The sequence below is a fragment of the Tauraco erythrolophus genome, chromosome 23 (genome assembly GCF_009769465.1).
Source record: "Tauraco erythrolophus isolate bTauEry1 chromosome 23, bTauEry1.pri, whole genome shotgun sequence".
Taxonomy (NCBI): Eukaryota; Metazoa; Chordata; class Aves; order Musophagiformes; family Musophagidae; genus Tauraco; species Tauraco erythrolophus.
Window position 1 is genome coordinate 9,104,163 of NC_141487.1, and position 18,401 is coordinate 9,122,563.

General features: G+C 46.6%; 2 protein-coding genes across 6 annotated transcripts in view; both read left to right on the forward strand.

Moving 5' to 3' along the window:
* Positions 1-4,721, forward strand: part of CAMTA1 (calmodulin binding transcription activator 1) — a 278,929-nt gene extending 274,208 nt beyond the window's left edge. For all 5 annotated transcript variants that reach the window (XM_086625664.1, XM_086625663.1, XM_086625665.1 and 2 more), the window contains one exon: positions 3,136-4,721. In XM_086625664.1, coding sequence (XP_086481790.1) covers positions 3,136-3,199 — 64 coding nt within the window. In that variant the 3' untranslated portion in view covers positions 3,200-4,721. The remainder of the gene's footprint in view (positions 1-3,135) is intronic.
* A 5,199-nt stretch (positions 4,722-9,920) lies between these two features.
* Positions 9,921-13,902, forward strand: VAMP3 (vesicle associated membrane protein 3). Its single transcript, XM_009982261.2, has 5 exons — positions 9,921-9,979; positions 11,367-11,448; positions 12,169-12,327; positions 12,986-13,040; positions 13,851-13,902. Coding segments are annotated over exons 1-5 (315 nt in total). The 5' UTR covers positions 9,921-9,977; the 3' UTR covers positions 13,868-13,902.
* The last annotated feature ends 4,499 nt before the right edge of the window (positions 13,903-18,401 follow it).

Sequence of the window (18,401 nt, forward strand, 5' to 3'; positions counted from 1 at the left end):
CACTCTGGCTGTGCTGCGCTCGCAGACCCCACAGCTGAGCGGGGCTGCCTCGTGCCTCCTGCCAGGAGACGGGACAACTGCTCTGGTCTCTCAGTGCCAGCTCTTCTGAGCAGGGAGGAGAGATTGTCAGCTGCTGGCTGCAGGTCTTCACACCTACCAGGCAGTGTATTATACAACTAAAGGACTCGTAGTACCTACCTGCACTCCTGTTTCTAATGTGACACATGCACTATTATGTATACTGAACATAGAGATTAGTTTAATAAAAAAAAAAAAGTGGTAGCTTAATAAATTTGGATGATCTTCATCTTGAAGCTGAAGTTCATGAATGCTGTGGAATGCAGGGTTTGTTTTAAGCCATTACATACTAAACAGCATCTTTCAGCAACGTACCCATGGCAGATTTCAAAGTCTTGTCACTTTGCTGTAGGGAAATTCTTTACTAGTATGTGCTTGTGTTTTTAAGCATAACTATCATTGCACTTGCAACATTTTATAAGGCTGAAAGCCTGTAAACCAATGTAGAGCACACCTGACCAAGGAAAGCGCTGCATATTTCTGAATAGGATCTGTACTAGTGCAAATGTTGAGTGCTGTAGTAATTAACTTCCATTGGCATGTGTGTTCCAGTTAAACAGATCCAATAGGTCTGCACCAGTACAGATACTGCATGCTGTAGGTTGAAGTTTGCAGCAAAGCATGTCTTGCATTCTTCCAGCAGAAGTGCTTTGTTAGTGTAGTCCTTGCATGTTGAAGTGCTAAACTAAGGTATAGCATGTCTCAGTGAAAGAGCCACCAGCTTATCTAACGTGCATGTTCTCGGTAAGAGATCTGTAATAACAGGTTAATTTTACGTTAACAGTGCTGAAGTGCAACAAGAAACACTTGGAAGTTGCACTGCAAATCAAGCATTGATTGATGGTATCTTGTACATAGTTAATCCAAGCCTTAAAAATTGCCTAGTGCACAGAGGCACGCCATGTTTTTTTTAGCACAGCAGTGATCTTGGCTCACCTTCCGCTTGGAAGCCGTGCAGTAGTAGAAATATTAGCAATAATTTCAAGGGACTTAGCCAGCAGGTAGCACCATAATACGCCATCACCCACTGGGAGCGAGCACAGGCTTGCCGCTGCTTCCGGTGCGGTGCCGAAGCCCCTGCTCCCCTGATGTCAGCAGCATCTTTTAGACACCAGCTTGTGTAGAGCCAAAACTTCCCTGGAGAAAATTTCTCTGTAAAGTTGTAGCAAGCATTTAGGTTCAGCACAGCACTACCCAGGTAGTTCAGAACCAGTGGTGCTGCTTGCTGCCTTGCCCCTTCCTCAGCCTGGGGATCAAAGCACCTCTTGGCATTTGGGAGAGCTGTGTTGAGGAGCCCCTCTGCCGGACTCGGATTTCGGAGGCGTGCCGTGGCGACTTGGGTGTAGGCCTTCAGGCTCCAAAAACGGCATGTGTGTTTGGTCTTCCCAGACATGATGCTCTCGGTCAGTCAGTGGAATTCAGGTAACTAGCAAAGGTCTGAACTGCATAGTGGTTAGTGTGATTTATTCATTGATGCCTGTTTCCCCTCATTTCATAAATAGGACGCCTTTGAGCGCTAGAACTTTGAGCTAGCTAAAACAAAGAGTTAAAAGCAGCCACCTCCCTTTTGGCTGTGATTCTGAGTACATGCAGAGAAATGATTAAAGAAAACAGTGAAACAGAGGTGTATTTATAGAGGTTGGCCTTATATTAGCAGGCTGGTGCAAGAGCCAAAGAGGATGTGCGAGTGGAAGCCTACGTGCAGAAACTGCAAACTGGCACTGCTGCCGCTTAGCTCTCCTGGCATCTTTCACTATCTGTATTTACTCAGGCTTTGTTAAATTTATTCACTCTTAGTTGGATTCTGTTACAGAGACTTGCAGCTTTGATGCAATTCTTTCTACCGTACCTTCGTTACTTGTCCTTTCAAGTTTTCAGTGCATCAGTTGGGCATGTATGTGCTTTGCTAAATCACCTTCTTTTAGGCTGTTTTACTCCTTTTGGGGAGGGTCTTCCCCTTGCCGTAGCAGAGGGGAGACGTGGCAAAGGGATCGCGCTGCAGAAAGGAGCTCCCTGCAAAAGGAGGCAGAGCCAAGCTGCCCCCAGCTCAGCTGGGCACCTGCCTTCAGGTTTAGAGGCAGCACGGGCAGTGGCATTCCCCATGGATTCGTTTTGGCTCGTTTGCAGGGAGCCCTCACTGACACGCAGCCAGTTTGTCAGCCTGAGCAGAGGACTGCTGCTACTCCAGCACCGATGCAGAATTCTGCTTCATTTGATGGGATTGAAATGGTTCCCTTCTCTTCATCCTTTTAATTTAATTTTTAATTATTTCAGCTTTCAGTGGTGATTTAGTTCTTACGCTGATGAGTGCTAGAGGAAGTAATGTATTGCATGCATTTTAAGAGTTGGGAACTGAAGCATCAGGCCACAGGTAGGGAGAGTGGCTCTTCCACTGTGTAGGTTCATCTCCTGTGGCACGCAGTGTCCTCCACTGCTGGCCGGGAAAAAACATGAATCTACTGCCAAGAACATGCTGGAAAATATGGCTGCTAGCAGCTGGAGTAAGTGTGAAGTAAATTATCTTTCTTCACACCCATACAGGTTCTCCTACTCACATATAAACACTTTCCTGTAAGATTCTGTATCAACATCAGGCTTCCCCTGTAAGCACGGCTGTCGGATCTTCCCCTGCTGTGCTGGCACGACACCAAATTGTCCCCACTTGAGCAACGTATGGAGGAAAGAGGTCAACGCTGAAAAGCCCCTTTGCCTCAACAGCTGCAATAGCAGGAAGCTGCAAAATCAGCTAATGAACTGATCCAGAAAAGCCCAAGCGATTAAGTAGGGCAACACCAGAATGAAGTCTAGCTGTAGTTACAAATCCCAGGAAAAAAACAGTAGCTGGAGATAAGTATATCTTTCCAAACGTCTTTTGTCTCGGACTTCTAGCGGCCCTATCTTGCGCTTCCAACTGTTTATGGTGTCAGGAACGTGTTACCTCCTGTCGGTTCTCTGGGAGCTGGCTCTTCTGCACCGGAGTGAGGAATTACTTTGATTTTTCTGTCTTGAAAGAGAGTTGCAATAGAAGTGTTATATAGCTCCTCTTTGTTTTTTCAGAGTGAAAGAATTGAAAAAGGCCAAGGAACTTGAAGATACGCAGCAGCATCCCGTAGCAATGTGACATTGCTTTTCAGACTGTTTTCATTTTCTGTTTTTAGCAGAGACATGCAACAACAACAACAAAAATACCCACTGCAGTTCTGGAAATACCAGCTGCAGGATTTTAACAGTAATGTTTTGGTCATTGCATTTGCACTTTCATGGACAACTTTTAATTTGTTCAGCAAGACATCTTGGAACTCAAATCTTCTGTTGGATCATGGGGAAAACAAAAGACACCAGGAGGAAATTGTGAGTTGCTTCATTCTCCGAGAAGGAAGAAGCGATTAATTATCCTTTTCATATAGGGCTGTATTAAACAACATGTGGAACTGTACAAATATTATACCAAAAATATTGTTAAGAAAAGGTGGGAATGCACAAGCAACGCAAGAATGCTGTTCCTGCACCTGTCGGTCATCTCCAAGAAACTGAAGCTTTGAGAGTCTCAGTGGAGGGGCTTAGATCAGTACATCTTTATTGGGTCCATGCATCCTCATTTCCTTCGCACTTCTGTCCTTTGTGTTTTATTTAAATCTCTACAGCACACTTAATGCAACTTTTTAAATCTGCAGGTTTTTAATACATCCTGTGGGAACTTACAGAAGGGATTGGTGTGTGAGATAAATGGGTAATGCGTGAGGAATGGAGAGCAGCTTAAGCAAGTTTTAAAAAGTTTTTTTGGTATTTTTACTAGAACCTGCAAACATATCAATTGTCATGTACTTTCTCTCATGTTCAGCACTTTATTTTCTAGCCTTACTTTCATGTACTATTATTTTAACTAAGTTCTTAAAATAATTTGTAAAACATGTAGCTTTTTATCTTAAGTACTTGTCAAACCTCTTGTCGTTTTGCAGAGTCACATACGTATGTTGCCTGGACATTTATACCACCTAAAGATCAGAGTGGTGCTGCATTCTGGCCAGTAAATTTCTTATTTTGGCTACTTCATTGAAATCTGGGCAGTTTCTGTATATATAGAAGGTAGAAATGGAAAACGAGAAAAAATATTTGAAAGGGAATATATTGATTAATTACTAAATATTTTATTCACAAAGGGTCAATAACTTGGCGAGATAAAATTATTATTTGTATAGTTTTGTCTGAATGAACGAGAAGAGTGTGGATGTATTGTTTGTACATATTGTATATAGTAAAACAAAGAGATATGTGCATGAACTCAAGAAAAAGAAATGAACAAAGCAAAGCATTAGTGGCTATGGTCTGTAAAATGAAACAAAAACTTTATTTCACTATAAGAAACTTTATTTTAAATGTTCTTTAGAAGAACATTTTTGCTAAAGCATGACTAAATGGCAAAAAAGAGCTACTGTATTTAGACTTAGGAAAAAAAGGCAGAGCAACATTACTTTAAAAAAAAAAAAAAGAAAAAAAAAGAAAAAAAAAGATATGTTTACATTTGATTTTGGCTACCAGGAGTTTGGTTTAGTTGGATTTAATTTATTTATTCCTTCCTTCTTTTTTTTTTTCCCCTTTTTTCTTTTTTTTTTTTTGCCAATGGTGCCAAGTAATGTGAATGCTAATATTGCTTAAGAAAATTAAGTTACTTTTGCAAAGCAGATAATCATAAGAGTACAAAAACCGTATCTAGCTTAACACCATAGACTCACTCCAATAAAGAACACTTAGAATGAACATAAAATGAAAAAAAAAAAAAAAAGAAATAGTACGAAAGTAGAAAATACGTTTCACATTTTCATATCTCCTGCTGGAAGTCAGAAAATGTAATAAAAATTGCACAAAAAATTTTAAAAAATGAAGTAAAACTTAAAAAAGATGCAAACTGATCTTGTAGGGGTGTCATGGTATATTGCTATTTCCACATAGTGAGGAGCCAAAGAAATTAGATTTTTAAAAATTGAACTACTAATTTAAAACTGTCACAAATTCTCCACTACGGGAACCAGGTTCTGATCTTTATTACACAGGAATGTAAGGGAAGAAACTCCTGAAGTCCGTGTCTTTGCTGCGGGTTACGTACACGTGTCTGAGATCAGAAACTGCTCCTCTGTTTGTTTTGCTCGTGGCAGTTTAAAATTTCTGAATGGACTGGTGTAAATTTGAGATTGTTAGTTTTGGAGTAGTTGTTCTTGCTTGATCCCGGCCACCAACTGCAACGTTTAAACGCAAGGCTCGTTGTGAAGCCTAAAAATATTCACACATAAGAAGCTTTTAAACTGGTGTCTTTAAAAGAAGAGTGAAAACAAAGATTGTGGCAAAAAAACTGGGGTCAGTGCTCTTGGTGCCTTTTCTATAATTGTACCTGTTTTTAATTACTTCTTTTCACTGCCAGCATTGAATTACAGTAGATGTGCTATAGCTCATTATCAGAATCCTCTTGTACATTTCTGAACTGCTGCTTTATGACCTGATTCAATTTTAAAAAGGGAAAAAAGAAAAACGAACGCCCTGGCACTCACACTGTGCTTGTGGGCAGCCTCGTAGCCTCAATTTGCTGTATGGAATTGGGACCTTAACCATTAAATTTTCCTCTCACACAAAAGCAGAACAGGGGACGCCGAAGAATCTCCTTTGGAACGAATTGGAAATGCTCTGTATTAATACTGGAAGAACTCCAACATTTTGAAACTGAAATGTTGCTTCCATTAACCAATACGTGACAATATAGAATCGACCTTTTCCTAACAAGAGTAGTGACCTCAGTGGAAATGTTTAAACTCCCTGTCTTGGCAGAAAATGATTCAGTAACATACAGAGCTATTTCAAATTACTCTTCCAGATCCATGGGCCTGGTGGTGTATCTACTAATCTAGATCCTGCTTCAGCCAAACGTTTAAGCATGTACTTGCGGTTAAACATGCAAGCAATTCCATGGGCGCAACAGAACTACTTGCATGCTTGAAGCTAAGTACAGCTCCTGAGCGCTTCGCTGTGTCGGGCCATAACCCTTCAGTGTGTCACTGGGGAGTTAGAAAGACTTCCCCGCAGTGAAGTGATTCTGCTCACCCTTTTCTTGGTTGTGGAACTTACATTTTCACGGAAGATAAGTAAGCGCAGCTTTCCGGGAAAATTCAAATTCCCAAGTGCCAGGAGCCAGATCTTCTGCCTTCTGATAATGGAATTGCTCCTTTGTGAAACACATTCGACAGCAGTAATACTGTGTGAAAGAAATACAGAATATAACATGAACCCCCTCTCTGGTTGCACGCTTATGGCAGTTCCACACAATAGCTGGTGCCCAATGGGGGGTCCCCAAGACTTGCATGTAAAACTAGTATAGATGTCTTCTCTTTTGTAAGTTTTATTTTTGTAACTGTGCATGTAAAGCATCACTGAATCAATGGATCTGTTGAAGAACTCAGCTGCTGGAACCATGCAAAATGTTTTGAATTGCCCTTAAAATATGGAAAATGTTTTCTGAATGCTTTATATTCTTTCTGCTGTAAATTAAAAACAAAAGAAAATTTCCCCATACAAAGTGTGCACCTTTTTTAAACACGTCTCTTCCATCCCAGTCTTTTAAAAGAGTGTAGTCCTTTAGTCGCTGTAAATAACCATGAAAAAAATCGTGGTTCTTCCACTACATGACCTGCTTGTAAGTAGCATCTAATTTCTTAGGGTTTATAATCTGAACAGTCTACAGCCCACCTGTGAGCGGGTGTGCAGCCCCTGGAGCGTGGTGGGATTGACTAAAGACAAGACAGTCCCTGGATCTGCAGCCCTTTCTGCTGCTGTATTCCAGTGGGTAACCTTCGTCTGGTGTGTAAAGCAGCACGTTTTAGAGGAACTCCTTATTTCTCGGGCAGCAAACTCCTCCGGGTCTCCTGCTGAAAAGTGCTGCTGCCCAGTGGTGCTTTGCAGCTCCCCTGCAGGGCATTGCCATCCTGCTCCTTCTCCAGTTCAGAGGCCAGCCCGGAGCTCCGTGGTGCTGCTCTGTGCTACCGGCTTGGATCGAGGCCCTGCCGGCAGCTCCCACGCTGGCAGCTGCTAGACAAAACCAGTACAACGCCAGCCACCCTCTGTTTCTTCCCCCAAAGCCCTCACCCCAAGCAGAAACTTTCTGAGTGTTGCCCATGCTCTTGCAGCAGAAAGGAAAACACTTTTAAAACCACAAATGCTGGGTACCTATCTACCTGTAACATCCAAGCTTCATATTACAGGTTTTGCCAAGATGACTACAACTCCACAAAAGCGTTAAAAATCCATTTGGCCTTAAAATACAAGTTCTGTCCAGCTGCAGCCAGCAGCCTGGTTTGGTGGAAATTAGTTTTCAAGGCCCTGTGCTGTAGTTTTTCAAATTTAGAAACATTCTGTGAAATAACGTAAGGTACATAAGGTGACATAATACTACATATTTGTAAATATTTCACCAGCCCTTAGATGGCCCCAATTCTGATCAGGCTTTCTAACAGAACTTAAAGCAGTTCTATAGAATGGTATAAACATGGCAGATACTTACTCCTATATGGACCACTAGCTTTTCTGATTCCAAATTATTTTCAGTTCTTCTTCAGCAGACAATCACTTTCAGGGCAGGGTGTCTGGCCTTTTCATGAGAAACTACGCACACCTAGTAGAAGAACACTAAATCCTACATTGTGCACAAAGCAGAGGCAAATCTTAGTAGAATTCAAGAGGGCTGCAGATGCAGAAACGTTAAGACGGGACGCTTAATAACACAGTAATACTAAGACTTAATAGCTAACTACTGCACTGAACAGATATGTTAAGTTACATGAACCCACCTTCAGTAACACCAGTTTTTACGTGACTGCAAGGCTAGCCTAGCAGGGAAAAACAGCTTTCATAAATTAGTCATCTGGTCTGTGAAAGACTATGTTAGTACTATAATAACTGAGTTCTTCCAAAACCCAGGACCATAATAGAAGATGAGATTTCATGAAGAGTTTCTTCTGGACTACAGAGAAACAAGTTAATTAGGTTTCTCTTTAAGAATAAATCAGCATTTTGCTGTGAGCTGATTTATGCACAGATACTTTCCCAATTTTCCATTTCACGTGCCTGTTAATTCCTGGGTTCTCCTCTAGCATCCTGGCAGGTTGATCCTGGCCAGAAAGTAAGCACCTACCAGCTGCTTTCTCAGTTCCCCCACCTCAGCCCCCTTCTTCCCAGCAGTATGGGGGACGAGAATTTGAAGAGCAAACAAGAAAAAAATGCCTGCAGTGAGATAAAGACAGTTTAATAAGTGAAGGAAAATAACAAAAATATAAGAGCAAGTGATGAAAAGGCAGTCACTCACTACCTCCCACCAGCCTCCTGACACCTTGGAAAGACCACCACCTCCTCACTCAGCTTTACTGCTGAGGATAATGTTATCTGGTATGGAATAACCCTTCCATCTGTTTGGCACAACTGTCCTGGCCGTGTCCCCTTCCAGTCTCTCACCCACCCCCAGCCGACTCACTGTGGGGGCAGCATGAGAAACACAGGCGGCCTCGATGCCATGCAAGCACTGTTCAGCAGCAGCCAAAACATCAGCGTGTTATCAACACTGTTTTGGTCACAAATCGAAAAGATGGCACCAAACAGCTGTGACAAAGAACATCAACTCCATCCCAGCCAGGGCCAGGATAGCATGACCCTGCTGGGTCTCTGAGAAATGAGTCCAGGTGTACTTCTGGGCTCAGGTCGCACCGAGAGCCCTCCACAACCAGCAAGAGGGACAGGAACCAGCCTGTCTACCTTGGCAAGGCCTTCGCCCTGCAGCATCTTCCACTTGTCCTCAGGTGGAAGGATTAGGGGAAAAAAAGAAAAAAAAGCAAGCATGCACACTTTTCCCACGGCATAAGCAGGGATAGGCCAGCATCAGCACACGGACACAGCCGTCCGGGCCGAGGGCTCGCGAACAGCCGATGCAATCGCCTGAACGATGGGGGTGCTGCCGCAGAGAGCTGCCGTCACACACACACACGCGCACGCACACACGCACGCACACACACGCACCCACGCACGCACACGGGCAGCACCCCCGAAGCGCACCCCGGGACGCATTACAGCACAAACGACGGCCGGAGGAGGCGGCCACGTCCCGCCCAGAAACCGGCTGAGGGCGAGTCGGGGTGCGGGGTGCCGGGGAGGGGGTGCGCGCGCGTGCGCACCCACGCACGACACACGCGCGCCGCTGTCAGCCGTACCGGCCCGTCCCGCGCGCACGGGCCGCCGTTTACGGGCACCGTGCGGCGCAGCAGCGCGGCGGGCCGGCTCCCGGCACCACCCCCCGGGAAGGGGCGGCACCACCAAGCCACGGCAGCGGAGGAGGGCGGGCGAGGGGCGGAGCGGGAGGCGGAGGTGTGCCCTCTCCCCAGTTCCCGCCCGGCCCGCCGCGTCCCGCCACCGCCGGGGTCCCTCCCGCAGCCCTGGCCGGGCGGCCCGGCCCCCCTCCCTCCCGTGTGCTGACACCGGCCTGCGCGGGCCGGCTCCCCGCAGGGCGGTTCTGCGGGACAGAAGCGGGCACGGAGGGCGCGGCGAGTGACGGCCTCCCGCCTTCCTGCCGCCCTCCTGCCGCCTGGCGCGGCGGAGCGAGCCCCGCCCCCCGCCGGCTGCACGGCGCCTTCTGTGTCCGCGCCCCGCCCCGGCGCGTGCCTTCTAGCACCGCCCTGCTGGGGGCGTGGTCTCCTGGCAACGCCCTTTCGGGGGCGGGGTGTCTCCATGCCCCGCCCTCGTGGGGGCGCGGTCCCCAGGCCCCGCCCCAGGACGCCCAGGCTCCGCCCGGGTGTGTCGTCACATCCTGGGCGCTGCCGGGGCTGTGCGCTCTTCCTGCTGACAGCGCGCGGCGGCCCGACCCCACCGGCAGGATGTGAGTGCGGGCCGCGGAGCGCCGGGCGGGCGGCGGGTACCCGCCGCCGGGGAGCCGGGCCGGAGGTGGCGGCGGGAGCAAGGGCAGGCCAGGCCGGCTGCGCAGCGCGGGCTGGTATCGGCTGGGTGCCTCCGGCGCGGAGCCGCCCGCGGGCAGGGCCTTCGGGAGCGGCCGGTGGCGGGAGGCCAGGCCGAGCCGTCAGCGGGGCCGCACGCCCTGAGCCGCTGCGCGGGCCGGTACCGGGGAGTTGGGCTCTGGGCAGGCGCGCTGTCCCGTCGCGGCCCCTCTGGCGATCTCGGCGGGGCGCCGCCAGCACAGCCCGCTCCGGAAGGCGCTGGCCGCGCAGCGAGAGCGCGCTGTGTGGTGGCTGGTGTGTTGTTGTGTTTGGAACCTCCGCGCTCAGGAAGAGGCTCATTTCCGATACTCTTCAGGCTGGGACCAGCAGTGAAACAGCCTGAAAGGGTGACTGAAGCGCCGGAACAGAGCAGCGGTTATATTGTATTATATACGGGCTGCTCTTGAGCCTTGTCATAGGCTTCCTGGTTTGCTTGCTGTGCCTGTATCTTTTCCTCTGGCTAAATGTAAATTAGAAGTCAAAGCGCAAACGTGTAAATATAGCCAATACTCAGATTCAGCTCTTTGAGTGTCAGGATGTGCTAAACGGTACGTGTTTCTGATGCAAAAGAAATGAGAACATGGAAATGCAAATTGAGTACAGATAGTTCTAGAGATAGGCAATAAAAAGTTGGGAAAGCAGCGAAAAGGATATCAGAAGTATGTACAGAGGCTTTTGCATCCACTACAAAGATGCAGGGGGTTGCAGCTGGTGAAAAGAACTCAATTGCCTAAGGTTATGAATTCAAAGGAGACCAGAAGTAAATTGTTGCATACACTGAATGCTTTTTCCTTTTTGTGCCTTATCTTGCTCCATGTCAACTGTTTCAAAAGAGTAGAGAGAGAAGCAACCACTGATAGAGCACATAGTTAGAATAACTATTAAGCTTCTGTATTTTTTTTTGTGTAAACTATTATAGCTTGAAGCTTAGTATTTGTGTTCATACTGGAAAACAAGAACACCCCTGAGCCCAAACTCTTGAATGTTTAAGTCCTGTGAAGCATTGTAGGAGTTGTCATATGCCTCATTGCAAACCATAGTATTAGCAAGCCCGTGCTGTCTTTTAGCACACCAAGCAATTCATCGGCAAGAATTTTGGGACACAGTTTTATACCTATTGTCAGCTGTTAAAACATCACTTCTCCAGTAGGATAAAAGTTCCCTGTTTTCAGGAATGTCAGATAGCTTGTGTACTCTAAGCATATTCACTTAAACCAAAAACCACAACCTATCACAAGCTGAACAGAATAATGATTACTTTCTTTACTGCAGGTCAGCCAGTATCCCTGGAAGCTCAAATGTGGCTGCTGGCAGTAATCGTCGTCTTCAGCAGACTCAGCACCAAGTAGATGAGGTAAAAGTCTCATCTGATAGCAGTGTAATCGTTTTCCATCGGGGAACCTGTGTGACTAAAAGGGATATTTTGGCCAAAGCATTTTCCTCTTTGTTACATGAAGGAGAAGCCTAGTATCATTCAGCTTGCTTTATTATACTTGTGTCATCTTAACTCTTGCAAAGGTTAAAAAGAAAATAAATTTAAAATCTACTCGGCTGGAGTGGGGAAGTAGAGAAAAGTTACCAGTGTCCAGACATTAGTGGCAAACTCAGTGCTTGAGGATTTGGCATAAGTAAAGATAAAAACCTTTGTTCTTGCAGAGAACAAGCTTTTCTTTCATCAGTAGCAATGAAGACTGACTGCCGAATATGACGTGTCCAGATTACTGGGGAGTCCAAAAGCTGCACTGGCTACCAATGGTGGTTTTTGATAGGTGGTTGACTATCATGTTTATGTGCCTCAACTTCTTCTTAAGCGAGTCAGGAATTATTTCCCAGGCTTAAGGGAATACCAGCGCAACTGGCACTACTGGTGTTTTAAAGTAGGTATCAGAGGCTTCCAGCTACAGGTGAATCTCATAGTTTTGTTGAATCTTATGACTGGCTACACTAAAAGGCAATAGCTTCTACTTCTGCAAAGAAAACACTGAGTACCATGTGCTGATAACTGTTGACTGCAGTTAAGTTTCGTATTAAGTGATAGAACTCATAACTTACTATAAGCATTAAACTGATGTAGGTTGTCGACATCATGAGAGTGAATGTGGACAAGGTATTGGAGCGAGATCAGAAGCTGTCAGAGTTGGATGACCGTGCTGATGCACTGCAAGCAGGAGCTTCTCAGTTTGAGACCAGTGCAGCCAAGCTGAAAAGAAAGTACTGGTGGAAGAACTGTAAGGTAACCATGGCTTGTATATTTACGCTATGCGGTACTGCAATCAACATTATTGAAATCGGCATCTCCAAAGGCAGAAGTAAAAGTGAATTTAGCCAATGCTATTTAATTTATAGCATCTATTTTTAAAACATGGCATAGCGGTTTAGTGAAGTAACTAACAGCTGGATGACTAGCCGTGCTGCTTGATACAAGACCCTGTCTAAGATGGTAATGAGCAGAGGGGAAACACCTCAGTAATCTGAGGCTTTGAGAAACAGGAAGAAAAAGGCCAAAACTGCATGAGTTGAGTTAATATGCAACCTGTTGCCAAAGGTTGGAATCTTCTTTGGTGAGCAACAGAGACAGTGAAAGATGTGGTATAGGGTAAGAGTAAAAATGATGTTTAATAGTTCTTTATTCCTGCTTCTGTAGTCTGAGACAAGCTTTGCGTGGTGGGACAATGGAAAAGAACCTGCTGGTCTGCTTTGCCTGTGCACCCAGCCTACCATCTCTGAGTGGTAATGGTGAATCAAGCTGGCTTACTGAAGGAGTTTTACTTGCCATGTTAGGTCTAGCATGTGGTGCGGAACTACCTTGCGGGGGCTGCTTTCCTGTACCCTAAAGGCTGGTTAATGCTGCTGCATGGTTTGTAGTAAGTGTTGTGTGGCTTTTTTCACAGATGTGGGCAATATTGATAGCTGTTGTTCTCATTATCATCATCATCATTATTATTGGTAAGTTTCACGAAAACGGGGATTTCTTATAGAGTTGGAATAGATGGTGTTAATTCACTGACTGGTACAGTTTAAATAAAGCCAGGGGTAGTCAAATGAAAGTACATACAACATTAATTTGAAACAGCAGTGACTGCTTTAATAACAGCTGCCTGCAATGAGTGGTAAACTGTGACCACCATGGTCACCACTAGTAGCTGAATCTCACACACCTGCACAGAGTGAAACAGGTGAAAGTGAAAATAGCAAGGATTTAGGAGCAACCTTGTTTTTACAGCTGCATGTTGGAGATGTAGAAATACCATATGCATCCCTTGTCTGAGAACTGTTTTTCATCTGCCCCAGCTTCTTGCTAGATGAATCCTTTTCAGTGTGGCAGTTCAAGTGTGCTGCTGTAGTAGGAAGGCTTTTTTCAAGTAGGGACTTTGCTGCTGGGTGAAATGATACTAACACTGGATCAGGATAGCAAGCCAGGAACATATAGGTCAGTCTTTGGTTTCAATTCTCATGTAATCCCCAAGTGTTTCATGGGAGGACAAAATTTAAGCTTGTGCTGTAATACAGTAACAAACACTGCAGTAACCATTGGCAACAGCTCCCAGGATGCTGGAGCTGGATGAGAAGTATCAGTGTGCAAACACAAAGGAAAACTAAAACTAGGAAAGCCAACATGGGAAACTCTTAAATCCTAACTTTACCTATCTCTAGTATCTTAAATTCTTAAAGTATCTTAAATTCTTAAAATGCAGGATTGTTATGGTGTTATTGTAAGAGACTGTCGTTTGTCCAACTTTTTTCTTCTTTTTGTAGTCTGCAGTCGATCTTAAGTTACAGGAAGAGACTCAGATCAACTGAAGATGTCCATCTTCAGCCTCTCCACTTCAAACCTGCTGTATTTTCAGCCCATTTACTGCTGTTTAGAGCAAAACTATTTTGATTACCGAGATGTTCACTAACTTTACCTGGTTGCCTTAAGACGCTCTTGTCATAAATTACTAACAAGCACAGCCCACCACTTGCACAGTGCCTTGATAAACTGGGGCGCAGAGCTGGCGAGGAGGATTTGGCGCTGGAATTCCCACTGCCGGTGCTGTAATGGGTCACAGGCTCTGTAGATGGTGTTGGGGTTTACCCCTCCATCCTCCTCGCCCGCCTGCCCCTTGGTGCCGCTGCGGGGGTGCCGGCTCTGCGCGCTGATCTGTGCCTTGCCGGGAGCGCCTGCGCCCCCGCCGCGGGCTGCCATGCCCAGCCTTAATGAAGCGGTAGTGCCTGGCAGCGGAAGAACCGGGCACCGATGCCTTCGCTAACGCTGAACGCGCACAGGCGCCGCGCCCCGCCGTGCCCTCCCCGCCGAGTCGGGCCGCGGCGCGCCGCTCGGCTGCGCCGGGAACAGGCGCGGCAGAGCGCCGGTCCCGCCCGTCCGCGGGCGCGGGCTGCCGCGCGCCGCTCTCCGCCCAGGGGCGGGGCCGCTGCCGCACGTGGCGGCGGGGCAGGCGCGCGCACGGGGGCCGCGTGCGGCGGCGCGTGAGGGGCGGGGCGATGCTGCCGTGCCCGCCCCGCCGCGCGCCTCCCCTCCAATAAAGCGGCTGTGACCCTCCTCCGCCTCCGCCTCTCTGTCCGGGGCGGGCGGGGCGCGGCGCACGTGGCCGAGGTGTGTGGGAGCGGGGCCGCCGCGTGCGGGCCGCCGTTACGTAACGGCGGGGCGGGGGCACGGCGCCTCTCGGCGGCCTGCGGCGGCCCGCTCGGCAACCAGGACAGGTAGGGCCCGGGGTCGGCGGGAGGGGCGCGGCCTCTAGGGGGCTGCGGGGGGCGGCGGAGGCCTCGGAGGGGCGGGAAGGGGAAGCGGCGGCCGCCCGGGAGCCGCGGGGGTCCGTGACTGGGATCCGTGCTGGCGGCGGCCCGGCCGCGGGAAGGGGGGCGCGCGTGGGGGAACGGCCGGTCGGCTCGGCAGCGGGGGTGCGCTCGCTGCTCCCGCGTTCCCTTGAGGCGGCGGTTGTTCTTCCCGCAGAAGGCTGGCGAGGGTCCGAAGGTGCCGAGGAGCCAGGCCGTGGCGGCCCATGCCCCTGCGTTGAGCCTCCTGCGGATCCGAGATGGACGTGGGCAAACTCCTGCGCGGCAGCTCGGACCGCGGCGCGAGCTGGTCACCGGCGGCGGCTGCTGGGGACGAGCGCGAGGCGGCGTTCGGCCCCGCCGACTCGGGGGGGGCGGGAGGGGGAGCACCGGGGAGCCGCCGCCTTACGTTGCACGGTGTGTGCGGGAACCGATCCTAGCGGGAAGCAGCTTAACGGGCCGAACTGCAGCGGAGGTGACTTGTGCGGCCGTGAGGCCAGCGGCTGTCCGGCTGGAAGTTTGCGAGGCACAGCAAAGCCAACAGGTAACTCGAGAGCGTGCGCAGCCGGTTGGCCTGCGGTTGAACCGGTGCGCTTAGCTGAGCCCAGGGCCAGGGCCAAGGACGCGGCCCGGCCGTGGTGCTGAGCGCTCCTGCGGCTCGCGGGTCCCCGCACGCCGAGGGGGCTCGCCCGCATCAGACCGGCCTGTTTCCGACGGCCCCGCGTGTCCGCTCGGTCACTGCCGCGTAAGTTCCTCGTAAGCTGTTGGCCTCGTGCTTGGATTGCCTGATCCTCGTACGTCATCGGCCCTTTTGTGGCTTCTAGATGTACTTAATCTGAAGACTGCATTTAGCAGTGGTAAAGCAGAAATTACTTAAATAATATTTTTTCCCGGAAGCTCAGAAATTCAGTGAGGTGCTAATTTATTTTTAATTAATAATATTTTATGGTTAAACAAATGTAATTGTTACAATATTTAGTTATTATATGATAATATATGAATATTTAATAATTTGATTGTCGTTTAAGGTATCTTACTGAGTTATTAATTCGTGGTTTTTATTTTTTTAATTCAAAAAATCAGTTCAAGAGCTGTAATTTATGCAACATTGAACTGGCATGTAAAGTTAACATGCAGTACTTGAGCTTATTTAGTGATTTATATAGTAAGAGTATGATACTAATAAAAATGCCAAATGAACAAAAGTTACTTAAAATGACAGTGTTCGTAGCTCATTAGATCGATTAGAATCGATCTATGTTTGGAGGATATTGACTGCTTATTTTTCAGTCAGTGAAATAAGCAAAAGTAAGAAGAGGAAAATAACCTTGCAGCTGTTGAGGCCAACAACTCTGTTAAAAGTATTAATAAGGACTCCCACATCTTGCGAGGAATGAAATCTTTGCATCAGGTGTATTTTGAAGACCTCATGTTTCCCCAAGTGCCTATAATTAGATGCAGATTTCAAGGCTAGAAAAACTTGTGTACATAAAGAGTCAGCATCTGTTCATGATTGAATACCAGTGAGATTTAGAAAATCATCTTGTTTTTAGTTACCAAGCATCTTAGCAAGCAGATTGGTTATGATGTGACTTTGCCGTCCATGACATGTTGTAGTTGGAAAGGAGGAAGGTAGAGGAGAAAAGATTAAGTAGCAAAGAAGTGAGAAAGATACAACAGGAAACGAGCATTAGGACATGTCTGGATATTCTGTGACTCTGCAGCCAAGCCCATCAAATGTTAATTTAGTGAATAACTGTAATTAATTGACAGAAAAGAAGCTCCTATCCGAGAAGCCTCGGTTAAGTTTAATCTCTATTTTACAGTGAGCAGCTGAATTGGAGCCAGTCTCACAGAGATCTGATTATGATGATCCAAGAAATGAAAAGGTGTTTGCCTGAAGAGAAAAGGAGTTCCAGCAAGCCTAGTACCGTCAGTGCTCTCAACTATGCTCTGCAGTGTGTCCAACAGGTCCAAGGTATGCGTGGAAAAAATCTGGAAGCATGGAAGCTATACAGCAGCTTAGTTTGAATAGACATGTCTGGCAACAAATAACATTAAACAAATGACAGCATTCCAGTTATTCTGCAAACACTGTGGGTTGTTCATTTGGGTTTTTTTGAATAATCATGTTATCTTTTCTATTGAAATGTCCACCTACAGCTTCTCTTCCCTTCAGAATCCTATAGCTAATAGGTGCCTGCTAATAACTTTCTGTGTACATTGAAAAAACAGCATTCGAGTCCTACTTTGAAAAATTGTTAGATAGTCTGTGGTTTCCAACAGAACTAAGTAGCGAAAATTGTTCTTTTGCCATCGTGTTCTGTCCTTTCTGCTTCCTCATTCTCATTTTCTGTAACATAAATAGATCATTCCAATAGGATAATCAGTATTCCTTTTTCCTTTGTCACTACACAGACCTTCCTCATCTCACCTTGGACTTCACCAAAAAGATGACAAAAGTACAAGGGCTGTAAGAAATACTTTTAAAATAGTCTCCTTACTGACTTCCTTGTGTTTGTTTTGCTCCTCCTGTTTTTTTTTTCAATTAGCAAACAATGACTTTTTCCAGGCTCTGAGTGACCGAAGAGTGTTTCAGACAGAAGTGATGACATACAGCGTGGAAGAGTTGGTGACAGTTGCATCCGAACACACTCCAAAAAACACTGTAAGGAATTCAGGCACACTCAAGGAGTTCATCACTTGCTGTTTCACTCTGTATTTTGTCTCCTTATATCATTTTGTGGAAACAGAACGTGTAAAATTGAAAAGCCTGTAAGTTTTAGCCAGACAGGCCTTTGTGTTTTTAAAGGTAAATCAAGACTACTGCTTATCTGTGCTGACTCAGGGTACCCAACAGTAGTGAGTGAAGAAATACCTATTTTCCTTTTTTTTTGCGGGAAACAACATATATCTCTTCAAGAATCTTATTTGAGAATTCATTTACAGCATACTAATCTCTTGAAACAGACTTAGCAGAATGTTTTCAAAGCTGATCAAGTTGTGAGGGACTTTGGTTTCTATTTGTACTCCTGGATTTTTTTTTTTTTCTTCACTGGTAGTATGTGTCGTACTTTCTGGCACTGCTTCCAAGAAAAGAGTGTTTGTTGAGAATCAGTGCTGTTAGATGCCATATATCAGAAATACTGAAAATGCCTTCTAGTGAAAAGTTCTCAGAATATTTTTGTATGTGGAATTGTGGTGAATACGCTGAAATTTGGGGAGAAGTGTGTGGAGTGATAACCAGTCATTCTGGACAATGATAAGCATCACTGTGATGTTTCAGTTTTGATATTGCAGTCTTAATAGCATTTGTAAATCGCAAGTAAGCTTCTATAGTGTTGGAGATTGTAGTAGCTCACGCATAACTTCAGTTGGATGCTAACTTACGAACACATTTTTGAACTTCTGTCTTAGGTTGTGGTGTGTAGTGGTTGGCTTTTGTTTGGGGGTTGGTTTTGTTTTTTTATCCTTACAATATTGCTACCATGTGTTGGGGGAGGGTTGCCTTTAACAATGTTTGTTTTCCAG